Source organism: Sinocyclocheilus grahami, unplaced genomic scaffold (genome assembly GCF_001515645.1).
Source record: "Sinocyclocheilus grahami isolate Dianchi unplaced genomic scaffold, SAMN03320097.WGS_v1.1 scaffold329.1, whole genome shotgun sequence".
Lineage (NCBI taxonomy): Eukaryota > Metazoa > Chordata > Actinopteri > Cypriniformes > Cyprinidae > Sinocyclocheilus > Sinocyclocheilus grahami.
This window is the reverse complement of record NW_015505508.1, coordinates 154,319-176,187: the sequence shown is the minus strand read 5'-3', so window position 1 is coordinate 176,187 and position 21,869 is coordinate 154,319. Positions and strand designations below refer to the sequence as shown.

General features: G+C 40.4%; 1 protein-coding gene across 1 annotated transcript in view; it reads left to right on the top strand.

Annotated features, from left to right (window-relative positions):
• LOC107602525 (zinc finger SWIM domain-containing protein 5-like) overlaps window positions 1-21,869 on the top strand; it is a 54,753-nt gene that overhangs the window by 18,679 nt on the left and 14,205 nt on the right. Inside the window, exon 2 of the mRNA XM_016295039.1 lies at window positions 21,447-21,803. Coding sequence (XP_016150525.1) covers window positions 21,447-21,803 — 357 coding nt within the window. The remainder of the gene's footprint in view (window positions 1-21,446; window positions 21,804-21,869) is intronic.

Here is a 21,869-nt window from a genome sequence, read left to right as displayed (position 1 = left end):
CTCACCGCGACAGCCCTACTGCAGACGCACCTCTCCTGAAGCGCACTGTCGGCACGCAATCGCATGCAGTGTGAATGCTCTGATCCATTAACATGGGCGTGGAAAAAATACGCACAAGTGTGTGAACCTGGTGTTACGTTTGTATGCCCGCCCGGTCTGTTCTGTTATCGTGCTCCATTTAGGCGTGCTGCATTCTGATTGGTTCGGATAGCATAGGTCAGGGGCGTGAAAAAATCGTGCTATAAAGCGATTTAGAAATCGCATACGCTCAAATCGCGATTTTATGACGATTTCGATTAATCTCACAGCCCTACTATCAACAACATTTTGCTTTTCAAGCAGGAATAAGCTGGTTGGCCAAATAGTCCCTTGAGGGCCAAGCACATGTTCATTTCCCTAAATTAATGAAATATTAACTGTTATACTTATAACCATGAATACACACTCCATAAAGCCCCTATTTTACAAATAATAATGCAGTCAGGAGATGGTGTGATACAATGAGTGGTTTCCACATTTTTAAACATTTAAAATGCATGAAAATAAATATTTTCCATCACTTTGTTTATCACTCTTGAAATGACTTGTACACTAAATAATCTAACCCTCATACTTGCATAACAATAGCAGTCTTTTTATTTAGTGGTCCAAGTTGAAGTCATTATGTATATTAATGACAATATGGGACAAATATAATGTAATTTGTTGGCAGCAGGAGCTGTGCAGACAAAACAACGTGCACAGTTATCAAAGACGCGATGCGCATACAGTCGTGGAAAACGATGTGTTCGGCAGTTAAAGACGTGACGCGGCACGTCTGTGGAGTGCGCGTCATGGGAAACGATGTGCTCAGTAATCAAAGAGACAGGGCGGCGTTTCTGTTATTTGGTTTGTGACATCCTTATTTTGTCATTCTCTTCTGTTTACTTCACTTCCTGTTTCAACGCTATTTGGTTTTGGTTTCATTGTCTTCTGAATATGACCTCGTTAGTTATATCTTAACACATACACACAAATTTTATATATATATATGGTGGTAATACCGCATACCGCGCTATTGAGCCACTCAAAATTACCGCAAGGGAAATTCCCTCACCGCGACAGCCCTACTGCAGACGCACCTCTCCTGAAGCGCACTGTCGGCACGCAATCGCATGCAGTGTGAATGCTCTGATCCATTAACATGGGCGTGGAAAAAATACGCACAAGTGTGTGAACCTGGTGTTACGTTTGTATGCCCGCCCGGTCTGTTCTGTTATCGTGCTCCATTTAGGCGTGCTGCATTCTGATTGGTTCGGATAGCATAGGTCAGGGGCGTGAAAAAATCGTGCTATAAAGCGATTTAGAAATCGCATACGCTCAAATCGCGATTTTATGACGATTTCGATTAATCTCACAGCCCTACTATCAACAACATTTTGCTTTTCAAGCAGGAATAAGCTGGTTGGCCAAATAGTCCCTTGAGGGCCAAGCACATGTTCATTTCCCTAAATTAATGAAATATTAACTGTTATACTTATAACCATGAATACACACTCCATAAAGCCCCTATTTTACAAATAATAATGCAGTCAGGAGATGGTGTGATACAATGAGTGGTTTCCACATTTTTAAACATTTAAAATGCATGAAAATAAATATTTTCCATCACTTTGTTTATCACTCTTGAAATGACTTGTACACTAAATAATCTAACCCTCATACTTGCATAACAATAGCAGTCTTTTTATTTAGTGGTCCAAGTTGAAGTCATTATGTATATTAATGACAATATGGGACAAATATAATGTAATTTGTTGGCAGCAGGAGCTGTGCAGACAAAACAACGTGCACAGTTATCAAAGACGCGATGCGCATACAGTCGTGGAAAACGATGTGTTCGGCAGTTAAAGACGTGACGCGGCACGTCTGTGGAGTGCGCGTCATGGGAAACGATGTGCTCAGTAATCAAAGAGACAGGGCGGCGTTTCTGTTATTTGGTTTGTGACATCCTTTACGGGAAACGCCGGCGCAAGGCTGCTCACAGCACTTGGTCACGCGTCGCACCAGAACCGTTTTTGGAATCAAAACGTATAAATTGCTCACGTTCTGAATAAGAACCGGTTCTCTGTTCCCAACCCTACTTATAGCATTTAAAATGGTTATAGCATTACAAATCGTTATAATCACCGAAGCTGTATACACTGTGAAATTAATCTCTTACATTGTACGCACATCTGCACTTTGTTGTTTATGATGAGAGAATTCGCAAGAGTCCGGAATTCAGTCAGAGAATGCGCTCACACTCAACAAAACTGATGAGTTTCAGTGATTACTCATCTGAATGCCTCTGATTGACCATTGCATTCCTAAGCTCAACAGAACTGTGTGTGATTGGTTAAAATGCGCAACACTGTAAAAATGCCTAAAATGAAATATGGTGCAACATGAGCAGATCTTAATTTAATGCCGCAATCGACACTGTCTATTCATTTTCACTTTGTTAACAACAGACGTAATATATTTAATTTGTTTGTGCAGGGGTATTTTTGTCCAATTTAGTGGCATTTTTGCCCCAAGTCCCCGTGGCCAGGGGAAGACTAAGCCTTACACACGCTCCGCCTATGGTTTTGGGACAACACTGTGGTTTCCGATCAGTCAGGTGCTCCATTAGAATCTGTTGTTCTAATGTGTAAGAGCCCATAGTAACAGTACCAGCATCCACGAGACTTTCTTGAAAGGTGCCCTGAGATGCTCAAAAGATTTGCCTTGTCTTTCTTGATTGAGAAATGTTGTTTGAATTTTCCCCAGTCTGTGCTGATTAGACAGAAAAGACAGGCCTCCCCCATCCTTCCATTAATATTTCTTTTCCAAGCCTCCTTCCTTGCATTATTAACGAGCCCTCCCCCAATTAGGATGGATGAGACTTCTCTTGAGGGTATTTGTTCAGGTAAGATCTGATTAGCATATTTGATGGATCTGCCTTCATGCACTGATTAAAACCTTCCTTTTTCCCTGGGGCAACTTTGAAGAAAGAGATGCTCAAATGAGGACCCCTACACATACTGCTAAGACAAACCACATCAAACCATGCTACAGTTTCATTGCTTGTATCCCTGCTATACCCGCCCTGTACTTTCTCCTTATTACTTTAAACTTCCTTCAGAGCACAAAACCGGCTTGTCATGCATTCACTTTATTGTTAGGGCAGATATAACAGGATTAGTCCTAACAGAATTTATGAGGAACATTGCTGAAAGAATCTAAGTTAAGGAATAATTAAAGGAGCTGTGCTTGCTTAAACTTGTAAATGTAGCTGATTAACCGAAGCAAGCACTCACAATGAAAATCTGTAGGCTCCCTGTTTGAAACATTGAAGCCTAGTCTCAAAGACACGAAAAAGCAGCCCAATGAAGATTCATGCCGTGACCCTTAGGTCCAGAGTCCAGTGTCATGGTCATAACTCATGTGCTGTCCGCATAATACGAGTGAGATCGAGAGTAATGAGCTGTGTTGAACACCCTAGATGCAACACAGATGGGACTTTGCTTGTACATGTCAAACACAATGGAGTGGAGAATGTTGGGCTAGAGTGCTGAGGTTGTTTGCATCAGAACAAGGCTTTTACTTAGTTTATATTGTTTTTAGTGTTTCAGGCTGTAGCTGTGCAAATTTTATAGACCATGCACACCTGAATTTGAGCGTTTGGCTGTCACCGTGTTTCCTGAACATGCCGATCTAGTCTCTCTCAGCACTGCAGTCAGAAAGATCTAGGGAGCTGCCTTGTTTTATGAGGTTGTGAGGCCGTTCGGTCCACTTACCTCTGAGGTCATGCAAATAAAGCCCTGACGGAGAGGGGACCGTGAGGAACCTCGTGCTAACTCTCAGGCACCTGCTCCCAGCCTTGGGAGACAGACTGCACCGGTGTCTGCTGCAGTCAGCTTGGCAGGATCATCTGTAAAACTCTATTTTTGTCTTATTCTGCAGCTTAGTTTTGTACACCTGGATCAGCACTTGGGAGAGGGGAAGCTGTAAGTGTTGTTTGTTGTATTGGTTTGTTGAGGAATATCGATTACCACTGGTGTCACATTCTTATATATTCAAATGACAGATTGATATCAAATTTCTGCTGATGTTTCCAAGTCCAGGTGTGTGGAGAAAGAGCTCCTCAGATGTTCCTTCACTGTCAGATAAAATCAGATAAAATATTCTCATATTAGGGTTGCATTACATTACAATTATGGCCGATATGATAACCTGATATTCATTTTCATGTTATTGGTTAACTGATAAATTAATTTATGCACATTTAATTTTTAAAAGAATGCAAGTGTCCGTCCTACTTTGATTTTTTTCGTTAATCTCACAGATGTATGTCATGTGCGGAAGAAAATGTCTGCTGCTACTTATCACGACTTTAAAATAAAAAAATAAAAAAAACCTGGTAAATTGATAACTAATATGGTACAGATATGTTTTGCATCCCTACCTCAAATTATTGACTTTGGTAGATCCATGGTAACCTCATCTACGTTTTCCTGTTCTTTCATGATTCTGACTTTTTCTCAGTGTTCACTGTTCCTTAGGCTCAAGTAGATATTATTTGATCCGAGCACCATGGCTCATCCTCTAGAGTCTCATTGGACCTCTATCCACACTCTGGTAATAGAATTGCCGTCACCTCTGGAAGAGACATCAGGCCTGGTTCCTACATCTCCTCTCTCAGCTCCCTACTCTCGCTCTTTCACTTTACTCTCTCCTCTATTGTAATACTGGAGTTTGGCTCTGTGCCCGGTTTTCTCCATTGATGTCTTTCTCCCTCCCTCCTCCCGCGATCCCTCTGTTTCTGTGAAGTCCACACACTCCACTCTTTGTGGCTGCGGTTAAGGAGGCAGCATGCCCATGGAATTCAAGTAACACATTCCACTGGATACCCCTCCTCTGCCTCACACACACACACTAAAACCTTCCTGTTGCCACCCAGTGCTGTGCCAGTTGTGTGTGTGGGTCATTATGTTTGACGCGTGGCCCTAGATGGGGGGTCCTGCTACCCCTCACCCCCTGCCTGATTCCGCCGGGCCTTGGCAGATGCCTCCTGCTGACTCAGGACCCCCGTTTATATGAGCTGCATTGCTGGATTGACTGCTTCCATTCCAGCCTGCCACCCTGAAGAGGTCGATAAAACTATAATCTCCTCCTCCCGCTTCTCTTTTATGTTCTAGCATTGTTGATTTTCTTTGCACATAATCACATCCACAAAGCAGTTATTTTGAGAAAAGACGGACATTTAATCTGGCGGTGGGATGTGCTTCCGGGCTTCCATTTCATAAGCTTTCTATCAGAGATCCGTCTGAACAGATCCTCTGGTAGGGCAGCACCTCCTCAGCTTACCTCATGGGATAAAAGAACCTTTCACAACTGGGTTTCTACTTTACAAACGCTAAAACATCTCAGGCCTGATATCTATACTAACGTACAAAAACCATTCTGAAACGTACACCAACATAAAAAACTCTCTGGTAATGCAAGAGTGCGAGCAATGTAACGGGAAACCCCAAAGAGTGGCATTTTTTGAGTGGGGTGTACAGCATTTCATCCTCCCTCATAGCGGTCAAGGGAAGGGGCCAGACTGCTTTGGTTTAGGAGTGTATATTTTGTGTTTGTTATTGCTAGAGTGCCCGCAATTAGTCTAAAGGCCTGCCAGACCCTACTGGGTCCTCTAATCTCAGGCGGTGAAGAAACACCCTTCACTTTCCATCAGAGTGCTGCTGTACCAGGCCAGAGAAAGGTGCCAGCTGTCTCTATCCTGTTTATCCTTCACATTCACAATTTGAATGAGAGGGAGAAAGTTTTTTTTTTGGTCTTCTAAACCACACTTACCTGGTTAGGTAGGTTTTTCCAGCTTGTCCATGATGGTGCCAAGTTTTGAAGGGTTCAGCTGGCACAAGCAAAACCCTTTGTTTTACTGCGCTCTGCATTCAGCCTCAGTCGCACAATGATTTGTCACTGGCCTGAGTAGGACCTTGGCAAAAGAGCAAGGTGACAAACACTGTATTGTGCGAGCTGTAATTGTTGCCTGTGTATGTAGATACCACATCATGATAGTTTTATTCTCATTCAACTATGCGGAATGTCTCTATACATGCTTTGAATTCTCCCAAATCATGCTTTATGACAGGGGTGCCCAAACACGGTCCTGGAGGGCCGGTGTCCTGCAGAGTTTAGCTCCAACCCTTATCAAGCACACCTGAACCAGCTAATCAAGCTCTTACTAGGCATGCTAGAAACTTCCCGGCAGGTGTGTTGTGGCCAGTTGGAGCTAAACTCTGCAGGACACCGGCCCTGCAGGACCGAGTTTGGGCACCCCTGCTTTATGACATTTGCTGTTGTGCTTTTGAACAGCAGGGCACTTCTGCAGAGTTTGGCAAACTTGTTGAGAGACCACAAGTACCTTATTGGCCAGCTTTCTCAGAGAGACCTTCCTTTGGTTGCCCTCTTCAACAGGGACAGAGGGCGATTTATGAATATTCATGCAGCTGTCCTTGGTTACTAAAAGCAGTGCTTAAATCTACATAATTTGTGTTTAAGTGCCTTTCAGATGGCCTTTTCCTTTTTTGACACTCTCAAGAAAAGGAGCCATACTTAGTAATCAAGCTGTCATTGTAGGACGGATCCTAACAGTTGAAAAGCTACTCAGATGTTCTGGTTAAAAGCAGCCAGAGGCTGTTTTTAAATCACTTGTGTCAGTGTCCAGTCTCATAAAGCCTGAATGAAGTACAATTGTGCATTGTCAAAGCTTTGAAGTGTTTTTTTTTACATTAAGAATTGTATTTTAAATTGATCATCTGTGTGTGGTGTGTATGTTTTTCTGCATTGTTAATATTCAGTGTATTTAACCTTATTCTGTGGAATTGTTAGTGCCCCGGCCATTTGTGTCTATCCTGGCTTGCCGTAGAGAGGTTGTCATTGGTGAGCTGCTCTTTTGAGAGCTTCAGGGCTGTTTTAATGAATGGGTATCTGGCAATAGACCTTTTCTTTGTACACAGAGCCCAGCTAAAATGCATTGTGTTGTATTGTTTACAGAGCATTTCCTATTATTCTGAATGCGAGCACATGTGAATGTCAATGAAAACCTTTAAACAGCCCAGTCTGAAATAAGCTGTTTTACTTATTTGGGATGAATATTTAGTTTTTCATGAGGGGCATGTAAGTTGGCCTCTCGCAATAATCAATATATTGACTTATCGCACAATACTGTATATGTACATGACCTCAATAATTTTTGGTAACGCAATATATTGCCCATTATATTTACATAAAAATTAATGTCACCATGTTTTTTGCTTTCCACTTGCAACCTGTGTCTTTTGCAGCTTCTCATACATAATGTGGTCTAGTTCAAATTTTAAAAAATGCTTCTACAAACAAAGTTTCATCTGCAGATATGGCCTTGTTTAGGGAGTTACAACTTAGCTTAGTTTTGACGTAAATGGGCACTGTTACAACTTACGCACTACTAAATATTTTTTCCGTTGCACCATTACACGTAGTTGAAGTGTAACTAATAAACTAAATATTTACGGAAGCGTCTGGTCAGGAGTAGGGCTGTGGAAATAATCTAATGTGATTTTCATGCACATCTCTTCAGTAAAGCCAGTTCTGTGATTAGTAGTAAATCTCCAGCACTGCTTTCAGATGGAGCGGCATTTACTACACAGAGCCGTAGATCATTGACAAGCTACGCAAAATCGCGTTCATAATCATCAATGAATCGCCTGTGATTTTGAATGTGATATTGCATAGCTTGTCAGTGAACTACGGCTCTGTGTAGTAAATGACGCTCAATATGTGAATAAACATACTTAGTTTCTTTTTTAGCGCATCTTCAACACCCCATCTACAGCACGCCTCTGTGAGCTTTGGTCCGTGTTGCGCATGTCAGATGAAATAATAAATAAATGCCATTTCTTATGTTTTTTTTTCTTTCAGTATTTATTGATCCTTATTTAAAAATAGCTTACATATAGACTAATGTTATTAATGTATCATTTTTATTTTTACCGTTAATAGCTATACGTGTGGAAAAATAAGTTATAATGAATGATAAATTAAAATGCATAGCATTTAAACAAGTTCTGCTCGCGTATTTGAAGGTTTCTATTGGATGCTTTAGGGTAAACGTCATATTATGCGACTACGCATTACTTTACGGAGAGTTTACAAACTACTTGCGATGTCCTGCCTTACGAACAACTGGTCCAACCAAATAATGTTGCCTATAGCTTTAGTTACAAACTAGCTAGTAATTACTAAGACTCTAGTGTGGACTAGGGATGTTCATTTTAACCATTTAATCGGTTAACCGACCATAAGAATTTTGACCAATTAATACAATCAGTTAAACGGTTTAAAAAGTCATTGAATTATTTATTTTTTCAGTAGTTTATCAAAATATTTAAAAAGGTTTGCTGCATGGTTAAAAAAACGCTACGCGTACAAAAATGTTTTTGTTTTTTAGGGGGAAAAAACAAGTTGCGTATAAGTCACATTTTATTGTTTCATTCAGAAATATGCCTAATGCCGACGCGAAATGTTTACAAACATTATAATAAACACTGTAAACATAGCTAGGCTATTTTAGTTCCCCTCACTCCACAACAAATCCTTTCAATTAACAGTATTTAGAAAAGAACAAGAATTAAAAATATAAGAAGCTATAGCAATATAAACGACAAGTCAAAACTAATTAATTTTGGCTAAAATGAAACTGAAACCAACGTTTGGTATCTCATTCCACACAAAATCAAATGTTTTAGTATTCGCGATGTATTTGATTGGCAAATTATTATTTATTATGTAGCCTAGGCTTCACTTGCGTTCCAATATCCACGTAAAACAAAATGTTTTGCATAACATCACGGCTGTATTTTTTAATACATATTTTTTTTTACTACATATTTTTTTTTCCATATGTTTGACTGACTGTATTTTATTATGATAATGAACAGGCTGCATTGTCAAGGTAGCAATGCTTAACTGTGTGTGTGCATGTGGCGCCGGCGCAATCACTTGAGTTTTTTCCTTTTAACAGTGGAAGCAACTACTCCTTTTAGTCCTAAAGATAATCGGAATTGTAAAAGGTTTGCCTTTATTTGTGTACATTCACAATAAAAACAAATCTTTGTGCTTTTGTAAAATAAGCCTAAAGAAAAATATAGTTTCCTTTCGCGGAGCACAAAAATGAACCGAAACTCTGCATACTAGGCTACTTGTTGCACAGTTTTTCTTTCATTTTCTTAATTTAATATTTAAGTAAAAATATGTTTCTCGTATAGGCCTATTTATTCGTTGTATACTGTGTGTGTGTGTATATATATATATATATATAGCCTAGCTTTATTATGTTTTTCTCCGCTGGCAGAAGCGCTGCAGCTATGTGATGTGATATGATATGACCATGTGAATCCTCATGTTCTGTTGTTTGCTGCTTTTTTGCGCATGTAAAATTAATCCCCGGAAAACAAATGTTAGTATTTTTTAACGGGTCACAGACACTTATCCTCTCTAATTTAATTCAATTCTAATTTAAAATAATCTGGTCGGTTAACGGTTAACAATCGATTAATGAGCGTTGGTTGACGGTTAGGAAAAATAACCGAAATGAACATCCCTAGTGTGGATTTAACGTTCTAATTTAAGTAAGAACTTACGAATGGCTGGTGCAACCCTACCCTGTGCCTTTGTGCAAACGGACATCTGACTGATAAGTAGGGATTGTGTTTTTCAGCAATACAGTGCACCCTTAATTTACAGAGAAAAGAAGGTCAGGGAAAAATCTGTAGATGTAAAAACCTCCATTCAAGTTATTTGTGAATTAATTTTTTTCTACTTGTTACTTTGTACTTTTTGTTAGAAAATGTTTATTTTCTATTTATTCAAGTTTTAGGTATCTAATATTATGTTTTTCTCCGCTGGCAGAAGCGCTGCAGCTATGTGATGTGATATGATATGACCATGTGAATCCTCATGTTCTGTTGTTTGCTGCTTTTTTGCGCATGTAAAATTAATCCCCGGAAAACAAATGTTAGTATTTTTTAACGGGTCACAGACACTTATCCTCTCTAATTTAATTCAATTCTAATTTAAAATAATCTGGTCGGTTAACGGTTAACAATCGATTAATGAGCGTTGGTTGACGGTTAGGAAAAATAACCGAAATGAACATCCCTAGTGTGGATTTAACGTTCTAATTTAAGTAAGAACTTACGAATGGCTGGTGCAACCCTACCCTGTGCCTTTGTGCAAACGGACATCTGACTGATAAGTAGGGATTGTGTTTTTCAGCAATACAGTGCACCCTTAATTTACAGAGAAAAGAAGGTCAGGGAAAAATCTGTAGATGGAAAAATCTCCATACAAGTTCTTTGTGCATTTTCCTTTTTTTCTACTTGTTACTTTGTACTTTTTGTTAGAAAATGTTTATTTTCTATTTATTCAAGTTTTAGGTATCTAATATTTTGACTTAATTTCCATGATCTAAATATTCTTAAGAATTAAAAGTCTGTTGTCATTTGAAAGTGTGTAAGCCTTCTTGCCTTATTATGCTGTTATATTATGATTATATATTCAATGTAGGGCTTAATGATTAATTGCATTTGTGATAATATCGCGATATGAAAAATTTTGATTTGACAGGCGAGAGTAAAGAGGTGTGTTTGACTTGAAGATCAGATCGGTGTATGACATCAAAGTACGGCGAGAGAAAGCATAATGAGACGTCCGCGCTCTCTTATAGCTCTCTCAGTACTTTGATGACACACACCCATCGGTCTAAGCAGCGCTGCTTCAAGTCGAGCGCGGGCCATCAGCAGAAAAAGAAATAAAACAGTAAACAGCCAAAGGACGTAACTTAGAGTGGGAGATGGATCGGTTTGTGAAAGCAAAGAGAAAAGCCATAGATGAAGTCGCACAGACCCAGGCAGGTGCTGGTCATTTAAAAGCTAAATGCTGAAAATATGACGAGACATATCTTGCTCTCGGCTTCACTCAACGTGTCTATACCGGACGCCGCAACAGCTCTACACTGGACGCGACAAAGCGACCATTGCAAATCATTTTAACTTTGTGTCAGTACGTCATAAATGGAACAAGGCATCAGTTTAATGTCGGGTTTTGTCACGCCGCGCTGCATCCAGTGTATACAGCGTCACTGATTATAATGGTTCTACTGTATTTTGCCACTCGCGTCCGGTGTAGACATGGTGTTTAATGTCGTTGGTGAGGAAAGCCTGTGTGTGTGTGTACTATGCCTTAGCGGACAGCATGAAACCCACAAAAAAATAATAAGTAACAGAGAGAGAATAATAATAAGTTATTCTCTCTATGCTATTTTTCAATGTTTCAAGTGATGCAGGTTGTTTTTTCCCTGTAGGTTTTTTAAATTAAAAAATTATTAATTTTTCATAATGTTTAGTGAAATTATTTGGTAGTCTGAGGGGGGCGCAACCAAAAAAGTTTGAGAACCACTGGTCTAAAGTTAACAGAGAGTGTTTAAAAAGTGCAGTGCACATGTTTATTACAGTGACTTTGAACTAAAGTAGTGTGGTAAAGCAACAGATTTGTTTTTATATTTCTGCAATCTACTTTAGTTTTGTGTGATTTGTTACTGACTTTCATATTAATGTTTACACCAGGCTTATTCCTCAGTGCTTTAATCAGTCAATATACTGTGATTGTAGTTGTTAAATAAAAATGTCATTCATATCAATTCATGCATCACCTAATTTCATCGTAACATATAGGCCTTGCCTACAGAAAAGAACATTTATGTTTAATCTATCTAATAGTGTGTTGGTCATACTATACAATGATTTATAGCTTGTCTTTGTTGAATAATACAGAACATAAAGAGCTTTAAAAAAAATAATTGCATATTAAATCGCAATCGCAATATTGGTAAAAAAAAATCGCAATTAGATTATTTTCCAAAATCGTTCAGCCCTAATTCAATGGCATAAAATGGTCTTAAAATGACAATAATTTCTGGGGCAGTATATCGCACAACAAAAAGTTGTTATCGTGACAGCAGTCCCTCCCTTGCTCAGTGTTTTTGTTTTAATGTGTCAGTATAATTGCACACCTTAACTAAACAATCAGTTTAATGTGATTTTATTCAGTCACTGTTGAACTTGATAGGATATAGCAGCTCGTGCTCAACTGGCTTCATTAAATGTAAGAATGTGAAGAATCTAATAATATTTGTATTTTAGTAGTATTATTAAATTACTTAAAATTATTTATGTGGTATTTTTTAGTGCACAAAATGTCTCATCTAAAATGTTTCATTCTAGCTTTTTGCCTAATGTTGGTCATTTGTTCCCAAACTGGAAAAACCATCATCACAATGCACCAGGGGCAACCATTCTGCACTTACAATAGGACATTGTCTCGCTTTGAGAGAACACCATTGCACTCCAGGCCTCTTGGGTGCTTGAGTTTGTGCTGGCAGCAATGTCCCCACTCTTCATTCCTCTATCTCTTATCTGTCCGTTCCTGTCCTCCTCCTCTCCTCTCAGTCTGGGCCACCAATCTCCCAGCAGCGGTGGTCGCACAGGACTCTGCTTCCAAGCTGACGCCTGCTAACCGCTGCTGGCTCTTTGTGGGCAACAATGGCAGGCCAGGCCCCAGCCTGAGGCCTAGACAGACCCGTCGACAACAAAGGGGGCCTGTGAATCGGAGGCCCAGTGGGCAGCCGGTGCAAGAGGAATAAAGCAGGTCAGGGCCAGATTAAGAGTGCTGAGGGGAACACAGCACAGGGCTAACGGGTGCATGCCAGCTCAAAAGGCACTCCTGAGAGAGACGGAGGGAGGGAGGCTGCAGACAATGGGGAATTTAAGGAGGAGGTGGGGGGATAGTTGGAGGAGGAGCGTTTGTAATTAGAGATGCTGCCATTGCTGCCTCAGCTGATTCCTTAGCTTTGCACACCTTCAGGGTCTCATCACCGCAATGCATGCAACACAGCTAAGCTGGAAGGGCTCGTTGGGAATGATTCCTTTGTGTTTGCATTTCCCCTCCCTTGTTTTTTGTCCATGTCCATATGCTTTGCTTGTTCTGTTGAGCATTTTCTGCAGGAAATTGTAAGGAGGGGCTGATTGGATGTGGTGTTTTAGCACTATTTAATGGAACACTCAAAAGGTATAATAGTTTCGTTTTCTCAGCACAGTTAAGGCCTCTTTAATAGCAGTACATTGAAATGAAAATTATTGGCTGAAACCAAAAATTGTGGCAGAAAACTGAAGCCTTAAATAGGCCTGTCGCAATAATCAATATATCGACTTATCGCACAATATATGTACATGACCTCAATAATTTTTGGTGACGCAATATATCGCCAGTTATATTTACTTAAAAAGTAATGTCACCGTGTTTTTTACATTCCACTTGCGTCTATGTCTTTTGCAGCTTCTCGTACATAACATGGTGTAGTCATGAGGTGCTAGTTCAAATAAAAAAATGCTTCTACAAAAAAAGTTTCATCTGCAGATATGGTCTTGTTTAGGGATCTGTGCCTTTGTGCATACGGACATCTGACTGATATAAGTAGTGATTTATGTTTTTCAGCAATAGTGTGCACACTTAATTTACAGACAATGTAAGGTCAGGGAAAAGTCTGTAGATGGAAAAATCTCCATACAAGTTATTTGTGCATTTTTCTTTTTTTCTACTTGTTACTTTGCACTTTTTGTTCGAAAATGTTTATTTACTATTTATTCAGTTTTTTTAAGGTATCTAATATTTTGATACTTAATTTCCATAATCTAAATATTCTTAAAAATTAAATGTTTGTTGTCATTTGGAAGTGTGTAAGCCTTCTTCCATTATTATGCTGTTACATTATGATTATATATTCAGTGGCATAAAATGATCTTTAAAATGACAATAATATCGCTAATCGCAATTATTTCTTCGCACAACAAAAAGTTGTTATCGTGACTGGCCTAGCCTTAAGTGCTAATTATACTCTAACTTTAACTTTAATCTTTGTTTGGTTAAATTCTGTTGGTGTTTGGCAGCCTTACAAATAACATCTACACGCCAACATTTAAAAAAAAAACATATATATATTTTTTTTTACTCAAATTGTAACAAATTATATTTGGCTAGTAAAAGCATTAGCCTATAAATCTTGTTGAGAATATGCCATTTTTTTCATGTAAGTTGGCAGGTTGTTTATTAACGGTTTCTGTCTTTTCAAATGAGAGACAATCTTCTCATGTATTAGATGAGATGTTGGACTAAATAGCCCCACATGGGAAAACATTCTTTATTAATACGCTAAACCAAGAGAATGATCGCTTCAGTGTTTAGGGACTTGTACAACTAGGAAACACAAATATGAAATGGTTTTGCAATTTTTTTTTGTTCTGTTATTAGATGTTACACATTTTGGTCAAATTTTTTTTCAGTTACTGAAATATCAGTGCATCCCTGCTTTATTTGAGAGAAAGGGGGAGAGAAGGGAGAATAGATTAGTTTAGAAGGCAGCAGGAGAGGATGGAAATGCAGGTGAGGTATTGCTGCTGGGACAAGCCCAGAGTACATATTGACATTTTCTTACCTTGTAGATGAAAACACAAAAGATGTTTTTTTTTCCCAGCTTTTATCTGATACTGGTTTTATAGCTGCAGGGCAAACTGAAGTCATACCTCCTCGAAGGAAACGGTTTAAGATGAAATACCTTGGGAGAGCAGAAAAGAGTCTTGACGCTGAGAGGCCTGCACGAGTTACGTGCAATGCCATTTTCTCAGTCAATCGTTTTTTTTTCCTTTTCAAGTATTGATTGGGATTTTTGTTTTTTTTTGTTTTTGGTTTTGAATGGATGAGTCATGAAATATAAGCTTCTTAAAGCATTATCTATCAGTGCAGGCTATGCTTCTAGTGTGAGCAGAGCTCAGAAGAGCCATTGTGTCCTGCAGACTGCTGCTTGTCAATTGCAGGCCAGCAGATGGTTTGTACATGTTCGCATTTTAAATGGAACCAAGTCTGCATTTAGGGAAATGAATGGTAAAAGGCCAAAGTGCTGCAGAAAGTCTTGGAGGGCACATGCTGATGCACAAGGGCTGATGGTGGTTGGCTGTTCACAAACAATCCATCAGTGATCAGGGAATGTACAGGCCGGTGACCTTTCCTAGCTGTCAGATTGTCTTATACTTGCAGACTGCCCACAAAACAATACCAAAACTCTGCTTTCTATTCATGCACAGTATCTAAATGAGGCTTGATACTGACTGTAGTTTAATAAGATGACTTATTTTGCAAGAGACAGGCATTGTTTGATCATCTTTTCAATCCATTTAGCAAAAGAAAACACAACGTTGTGTTTGAGTGTCGTTCTTTTGTGTGTCACGTGTTTGCAAGGAATATTTGTTTTCTTTTATAGCATCTGCACAAAGACAAGAACAGCTCAAGAATTACAATCTTGTGCACTCTGTTGCCCTGTTTTGAACAAGCATGCTATCCCTATTGAGCAGGCGAATGGATATGCATATTCAGCTAGCTTTTTTAGATGCCATAGAATAAAACCTTGAACAGAAATAACAATGGAAGGATATCCCCCGCCTCTCTTTCCACACCGCACGGTTTCACTTCAAGTGCATCTGCTTTTATCTCAAGCAGGACATCTGGTTGCGCTTACGGCCTGTCCAAAAGTGTGATTCATCTCCTCCTTTTTGCCCCGTTTGCCTTCAAATTCATCCGCCTCTCCAGCTTTTTTCAGCCTTCGCCGGGTGAATTATCCGAGAATAAAGGCTCTTCAACCGGGGCTAGTTTGCATCAGATGCTAAATTGTTGGTTTTGAACTACCCGGCGCTGTATGATTAGCCTAGCTTTAATTTCCCCCCTTCAATTCACTTACAATGCACACAGCTCGGTTTAATGGAGACCACATTCTCCTCTCCGGGTCTTATCTGCTATTTCCATGGATGTCAGACCTGCTGCTCGGTGCTAGCCCGCTGAAAGGGACGCTGATTGAGCCCCACGCACCTCTTTCTCGAGGTTCACAATTCGGTGGATCAGAAATCAATTATGTGTGATCTTGACAAATGGCTCGGGGGGCCTGCTGTTTGAGGGACATCACAAATGAATCAATCAAGCCTTTATCAGGGCAAATAGAAACCCCTGTGCATGCTCTGAATGTGTGTGCCTGTGCATATGCATGTCTGTTGTGTGGAGATATATGGGTGGGGGAGCTAGGATGCTGATGCGGTGTTAACCATATTGCTGCTGGGACAGATGGAAGATGGAGAGGGTGGCAGGGGGGAGGCTCTAGTGCATGCGGCGTTGGCTCAGTGCCTGCCGTACAGGACCCCGTTTGGCCTCCACGGCTGATTAGAGGTTAATGGTTTAAGAGTGTGTGGGGACTCTGCCATGATTGGCCAAAAGGCTCTCGAGTGGGCGTGTCCTAGGGGTGGCAGATGGTGTGGATAGAGTGAGGCTATAAGTAAATGAATGAAAAAGGAGGACTCCTCTCCTGTTCCCTGATCAGTGGCCATCGCAGTGGTGTGAGCTCCCCCTATACGCCTCCCTCCCCAACAGATGGCCATTGGAGCTCAGTGGCTAAAATGACTCCGAATGCTCAGGTTGGATGAGCGTGCATTAGCGGGCATTGCCAGTGGATTAATTATGACTGTTACACATAAACAGAGAATCGTAACGTGGCCGGCTGACCCTGTTGTGTTGTGATGATGCTACGAAGCTTGGCGCCATGATTAGAGTCGGCCCAAGAGGGGTAGTTTCCTGAGAGAAAACAGTCTCCTGTCATATGGATGGTGACACTGAAGCCCACAATCCTTCTCCAGAGATGTGGTACTCATCTACTTCACCCAAACTCTGTTTGATTGTCTAAATGTGTAAGAACATCCATTTGAAGTTACTTTTGAAGGTTTTTGTTTGTGTCTCATGCATGAGGAATGGACGCACATCTGTTTTTAGCACTTTTTATGCAGTTGGAGTTTGGTTTGATGTTCTAGTTTCTTCTACTTTGTCACTCACCTAGTTTCCTTTGCTGCCAGTTTAAAGTTGACATTACTAAGATTTTGGCTATTGTTTGTCATTGTTCTATTTTAATGCTATTCTTTTATTGCGGTTTAAAATAAACTTTGGTGGTGATATGGCATAAAAAACTCTTAATTCTTAATAACGTAATTAGTAAATCATTATTATCGTTTCAATTCTATAAGAATAATAAAATCCACACCATAACTATAACAATAACATCACAGAGGAATGTTGACAGCCAAGCAGAATCCACCTGGCATTAAAGATCTAGAGCATTTAAAGCAACAGATGACATAACTGCAGCACACACTTATAATAAACAGATTGTTAATGTGCATTGGTATGGACACAAATATAGTTATTGTTATAGTTAGCGTTCTTGGTGTGAACGGACCTTAACACTTGTGTACAGTTTAGCAGGCCTCTGAAAAATGACGAAAATCATGTATTGTGCCTGACAAGAGTTTCTTTGTGTGGTCAGAATGACTGATATTAACTACAGCAGTTTCATTATTTCTTCTAGATGATGTTTCATGGCTCATTTTGACTGACAACAGCACTCCATCTATTTATGACATCCATCCAGGGCTCTTCATGTCCATCAGTAGCAGATACATGCTCTCTCCAATGCAACCCCTGTCACACGAGCCTATGGGCTCATCTGCTCTTTCATAACCCCACCGACGGATCACGTCATAGATGCCCGTCATGACCGATCCTAATTCACGTCGCACAGAAATCCACCATCACTGATCAGCATATTTTGTAATAGCTGTGCTTACTAAGGCTATTGGTGTTGTTATTATTATTGATACTATTACAGTATTTAAACAAACCCCTAAACGTCAGCATTACATTTCAGTATGAAGTGTAATTATTTGTACTGTGGACATGAATGATATCCGTTTTTTTTATTTTTTTTACTTGGACCAGTAATACCCTAGCAAAAATGATTTATATTACTATATATAATTATATATACAGTATATTGATATAAAATTGCTTTTTTTTATTACTAATTGATGTGATGTAAAAGGAGGGAATCCCAAAATGTTTTGGATTGTTTCAACACTTATTCTCTCTTACTCTTTATTATGAACATAAAAGCCCCAAGTCATCCCTCTGAAAAAGCAGATTCTGTATCTAATAAGGGTTGACACATAGGAGGAGTGGAATTGGACAGTGCAGAACAGCAGAATGACTCCTCTTAAAAGCAGCTGGGAAATGTACTTATTTCAGCCACCATTACCGTTAAACATTATCATTGTAGGGAGGCTCGCTCGACTCCATTTGATACTGGGTGGGATGTGTCCTTCATGTGACTAATGCGACTCGGCGGTTTGAAAGATCAAGCAAAACTGATGGTGATAGCCAGTTCAAATTCAGGCCTGTTTAGTCTCAGTTGTAGTTTTTGCAGTCTGAGATAATGCATGATCTGATAATGCAAAGTTTCACATGAAGGCACCCTCATTATCTGGGGCATTTTTGAAATGTAAAACAATTCAGTCTTTGCATACGTTGTGGTAGGCAAGATGAGACGTTGTTTGCCTTGCAAACATGTATTGGGCTTTACACATGTTTTCATAAAACCGTTCCATACATCATGTTTTGCAAACAGGATAAGCCTTGTAGCACATTTGCAGTCAGTGCCTCAGAGCTGCGCCAGCTCCGTTAAGTTGCGACACCATCAGTTGTGGCACAGTGAAAACTCACAGTTTGATCATTCTTGCTGTGTAGTCCTTAAAAGAAAAATGAACCTTATAAATGCACTTCCTTCTTATACACATCCTGTGGACATTTGTCTCTCTAACCAAATTCACTTTGAACTCCACATTGTGCCAAAAGTAATTTGCAACACATAGGGGCACTCCCTCTCCTTTTCTGTCTTTTATCAAAATGAAAACAGACATCACCATAAACTCCCCTTAATCAGATGGCTCTGTTGTGTTGGCTGTGCCTGAAAGGGTTTGGCAGTAAATTGGACGTCGGATTTCTTTTCTCCAAAATCTCGGGGCTGAGGAGGGGGCCGACTTCTCAGAAGAACTCGTCTGGAAAAGCCTTTTGTGGGATTTGGCAAGGGAACAGCCGGCTTTGCTCATGCTTATTAGGCACCCCTGTCGCAACAGCCGAACCCTAGAATTAATTGTGATGTGTGCGGTTGTCTGATTCCCTGCACATGTGTGTATATATGTGGGCGCATGTAAAGACACCTAGCTCTGGTGTAGTTAGTTCTGGTCACGGAGGCTTTATTTGTCAGCTGGACACATTTCTGGGCATATGGGGTGGTAACGAGTGAGACTTGCCCTGCCTGTTCCTGTCGACAGCCTGTTCCTTGAATCATTTCAGCTGTTGACTCTGCAAGGATATATGGGATCCTGATTCTGTTACTTGTAAGCTTATATAGTGATTTGAGATTCAAATGATCTCTGAGCCCATGTAGTTTCCTGTGCATTGTGATGAACAGCTCTATTGCAATGGTTTAGAGTGATACAGTAATTCTAGTCCCCCAACCCCCTTCCTTTGACTTCCATCATTAATAATTTAAGAGTCAAAGTGAAGAATGAGCCCTCCTATTGGCCACAGAGACATGCGTACAGTCTTTCTTCCTTCATGCTTTTGGTTCTTAGGTTCTCTAGGATGTTGCAGAAACTAGAACCAAAGCAACATCTTTTCATGTTTGATAGTAAAGGGGTCACATGATGTTGCTAAAAAGAACATTATTTTGTGTATTTGGTGTGAAATGTGTTTGTGGTTTAAGGTAAAAAAAATATTATTTTCCACATACTGTACATTATTGTTTCTCCTCTATGCCCCACCTTTCTGAAATGTGTAGATTTTTACAAAGCTCATCAGTCTGAAAAGCGAGGTGTGCTCTGATTGGCCAGCTATCCAGTGCATTGTGATTGGCCGAATACTTCAAGCGTGTGAAGGAAATGTTACGCCCCAAGAGTTACGCCAGAGCGACGAGACAAAAACATTAAAACCCATTATAAACGAGGCATTTGTTGCATCCAGTGGGGACATAATTACGGATTATAATGACTTATACTGTCTTTTTACGCATTGCATTGCATCGTGCTGCGTAAACAAGAAACCATGTCTCCATTTGTGATCGGAGAAATGACAAACTACAAACGCTACTCTACACTGCTCAAAACTCGCGTTTGAATCGTCAGTTGCAAATTCTTTAAATATAAAAAACGTACTTACAGTCTGTGAGTCAGAACAGCCGGCATTGTAGTCTACTCTCACAGGATCAGGAAACCGTCCTCCATAAAATGCGCTGGACACATCTGAATATTTGGGTCGACTGTTCTGGAACAGTGTTGTAAATATAACTTAACCACTGATTTCTAGTCGTGTCCTCATTTGGAAGGCCAAACAATGTAGTTTCGCTTTCACAATAAAACACAGCGTCACACACGGCGGGCTAGAGTGAGTGGAGGACAGAGGCCTAGAGTGAGCGGAGACCGGCTTGAGTGAGCGGCGGCGTGCGGGCTTGTGGCAACCACATGTGACGACCCCGGGCTGGACTCCACTTCGTCCTCGGTGAAAGCCGATCCGGGGATCCACAGCGCGAAGTTGATGTATTTCCTCAGCGACCAACACGGATGAGCTCCAGGCATGACGAAGCGGATATCGTCCTCTTTTGGAACAAAGTAGTTTCGCTTTCACAACGAAACGCACTGCGCCTTCACGACACGGCAACAACAATACTACAGCGAGAATAAAAGTTACGCCTTCTTTCTTTGCTTGAACATTTGGGCGGCGTTATGCAAATCTTCCCACATCGTGACGTAGACATGTGGGGGCGTGTTAGAACGAGCCGTTTTAGGTAGGCGTGGTTGACTCTTAACTTTTATAAAGAATATCTCTTTGGATTTGAGACTTTAGTCTTTGCAACTTTACAGATCTTCTTTATGCACCAAGAGCTTGTAACACTCCAAAGAGAAAGGAAAAATTTAAAGCGCATCATATGACCCCTTTAATTGTAATCATCTAATGTCTCCAAAAAAGGCTTTAGACCAGTATCTTCAGATATTTTGGGGATTTTGAGTAAAGTGATGGATTTTTTAAATGACGTTTTAAGGGCCTTTCACAGCCAATTTCCTATAGGGCACTACTGTAGCATGATCTACTAGGATTTGGAGATAGCACTCTGCAATTGGATAGCATCTCGCATATCTTGTGGTTTGGTAACCACTAGCTACCAAACTAGTCTCTTGTACAATCAAACAATCAGATGTGGATTTGGTAGCCATTCCTGGTAACCAATCTTGATCCATTTACGTTCACGCAGTTGAGAATGAGAAATGTTTATGACCAATGAAAGACATATAATCATTGCTGCTCAAATTACATCAAATGTCATTGTTAACTTAAACTTTTTCTCTCTGCCTCTTCCTGTGCAGGTTTTCACCTCAGTGGCACAGTCACAGAGCCGGCAACGCAATCCGAGCCAGAGACGACGCACAAGGTGGCCATCAGCTTCGACCGCTGTAAGATCACGTCAGTAACATGCGGCTGTGGCAACCGAGACATCTTCTATTGCGCACACGTGGTGGCGCTGTCCTTATACCGCATCCGCAAACCCGAGCAAGTCAAACTGCGGCTGCCCATCTCAGAGACACTCTTCCAGATGAACAGAGACCAGCTGCAAAAGCTGGTGCAGTACCTTATCACAGCCCACCACACAGAAGTACTGCCCACCGCCCAAAAACTGGCAGATGAAATCCTGTCCTCCAACTCTGAGATCAACCAAGTACATGGTGAGCAGCATAAATGAAGAGTCACATGTCCAAAATGCCTTTTCAACAGTCAAATGTTCCATAGAG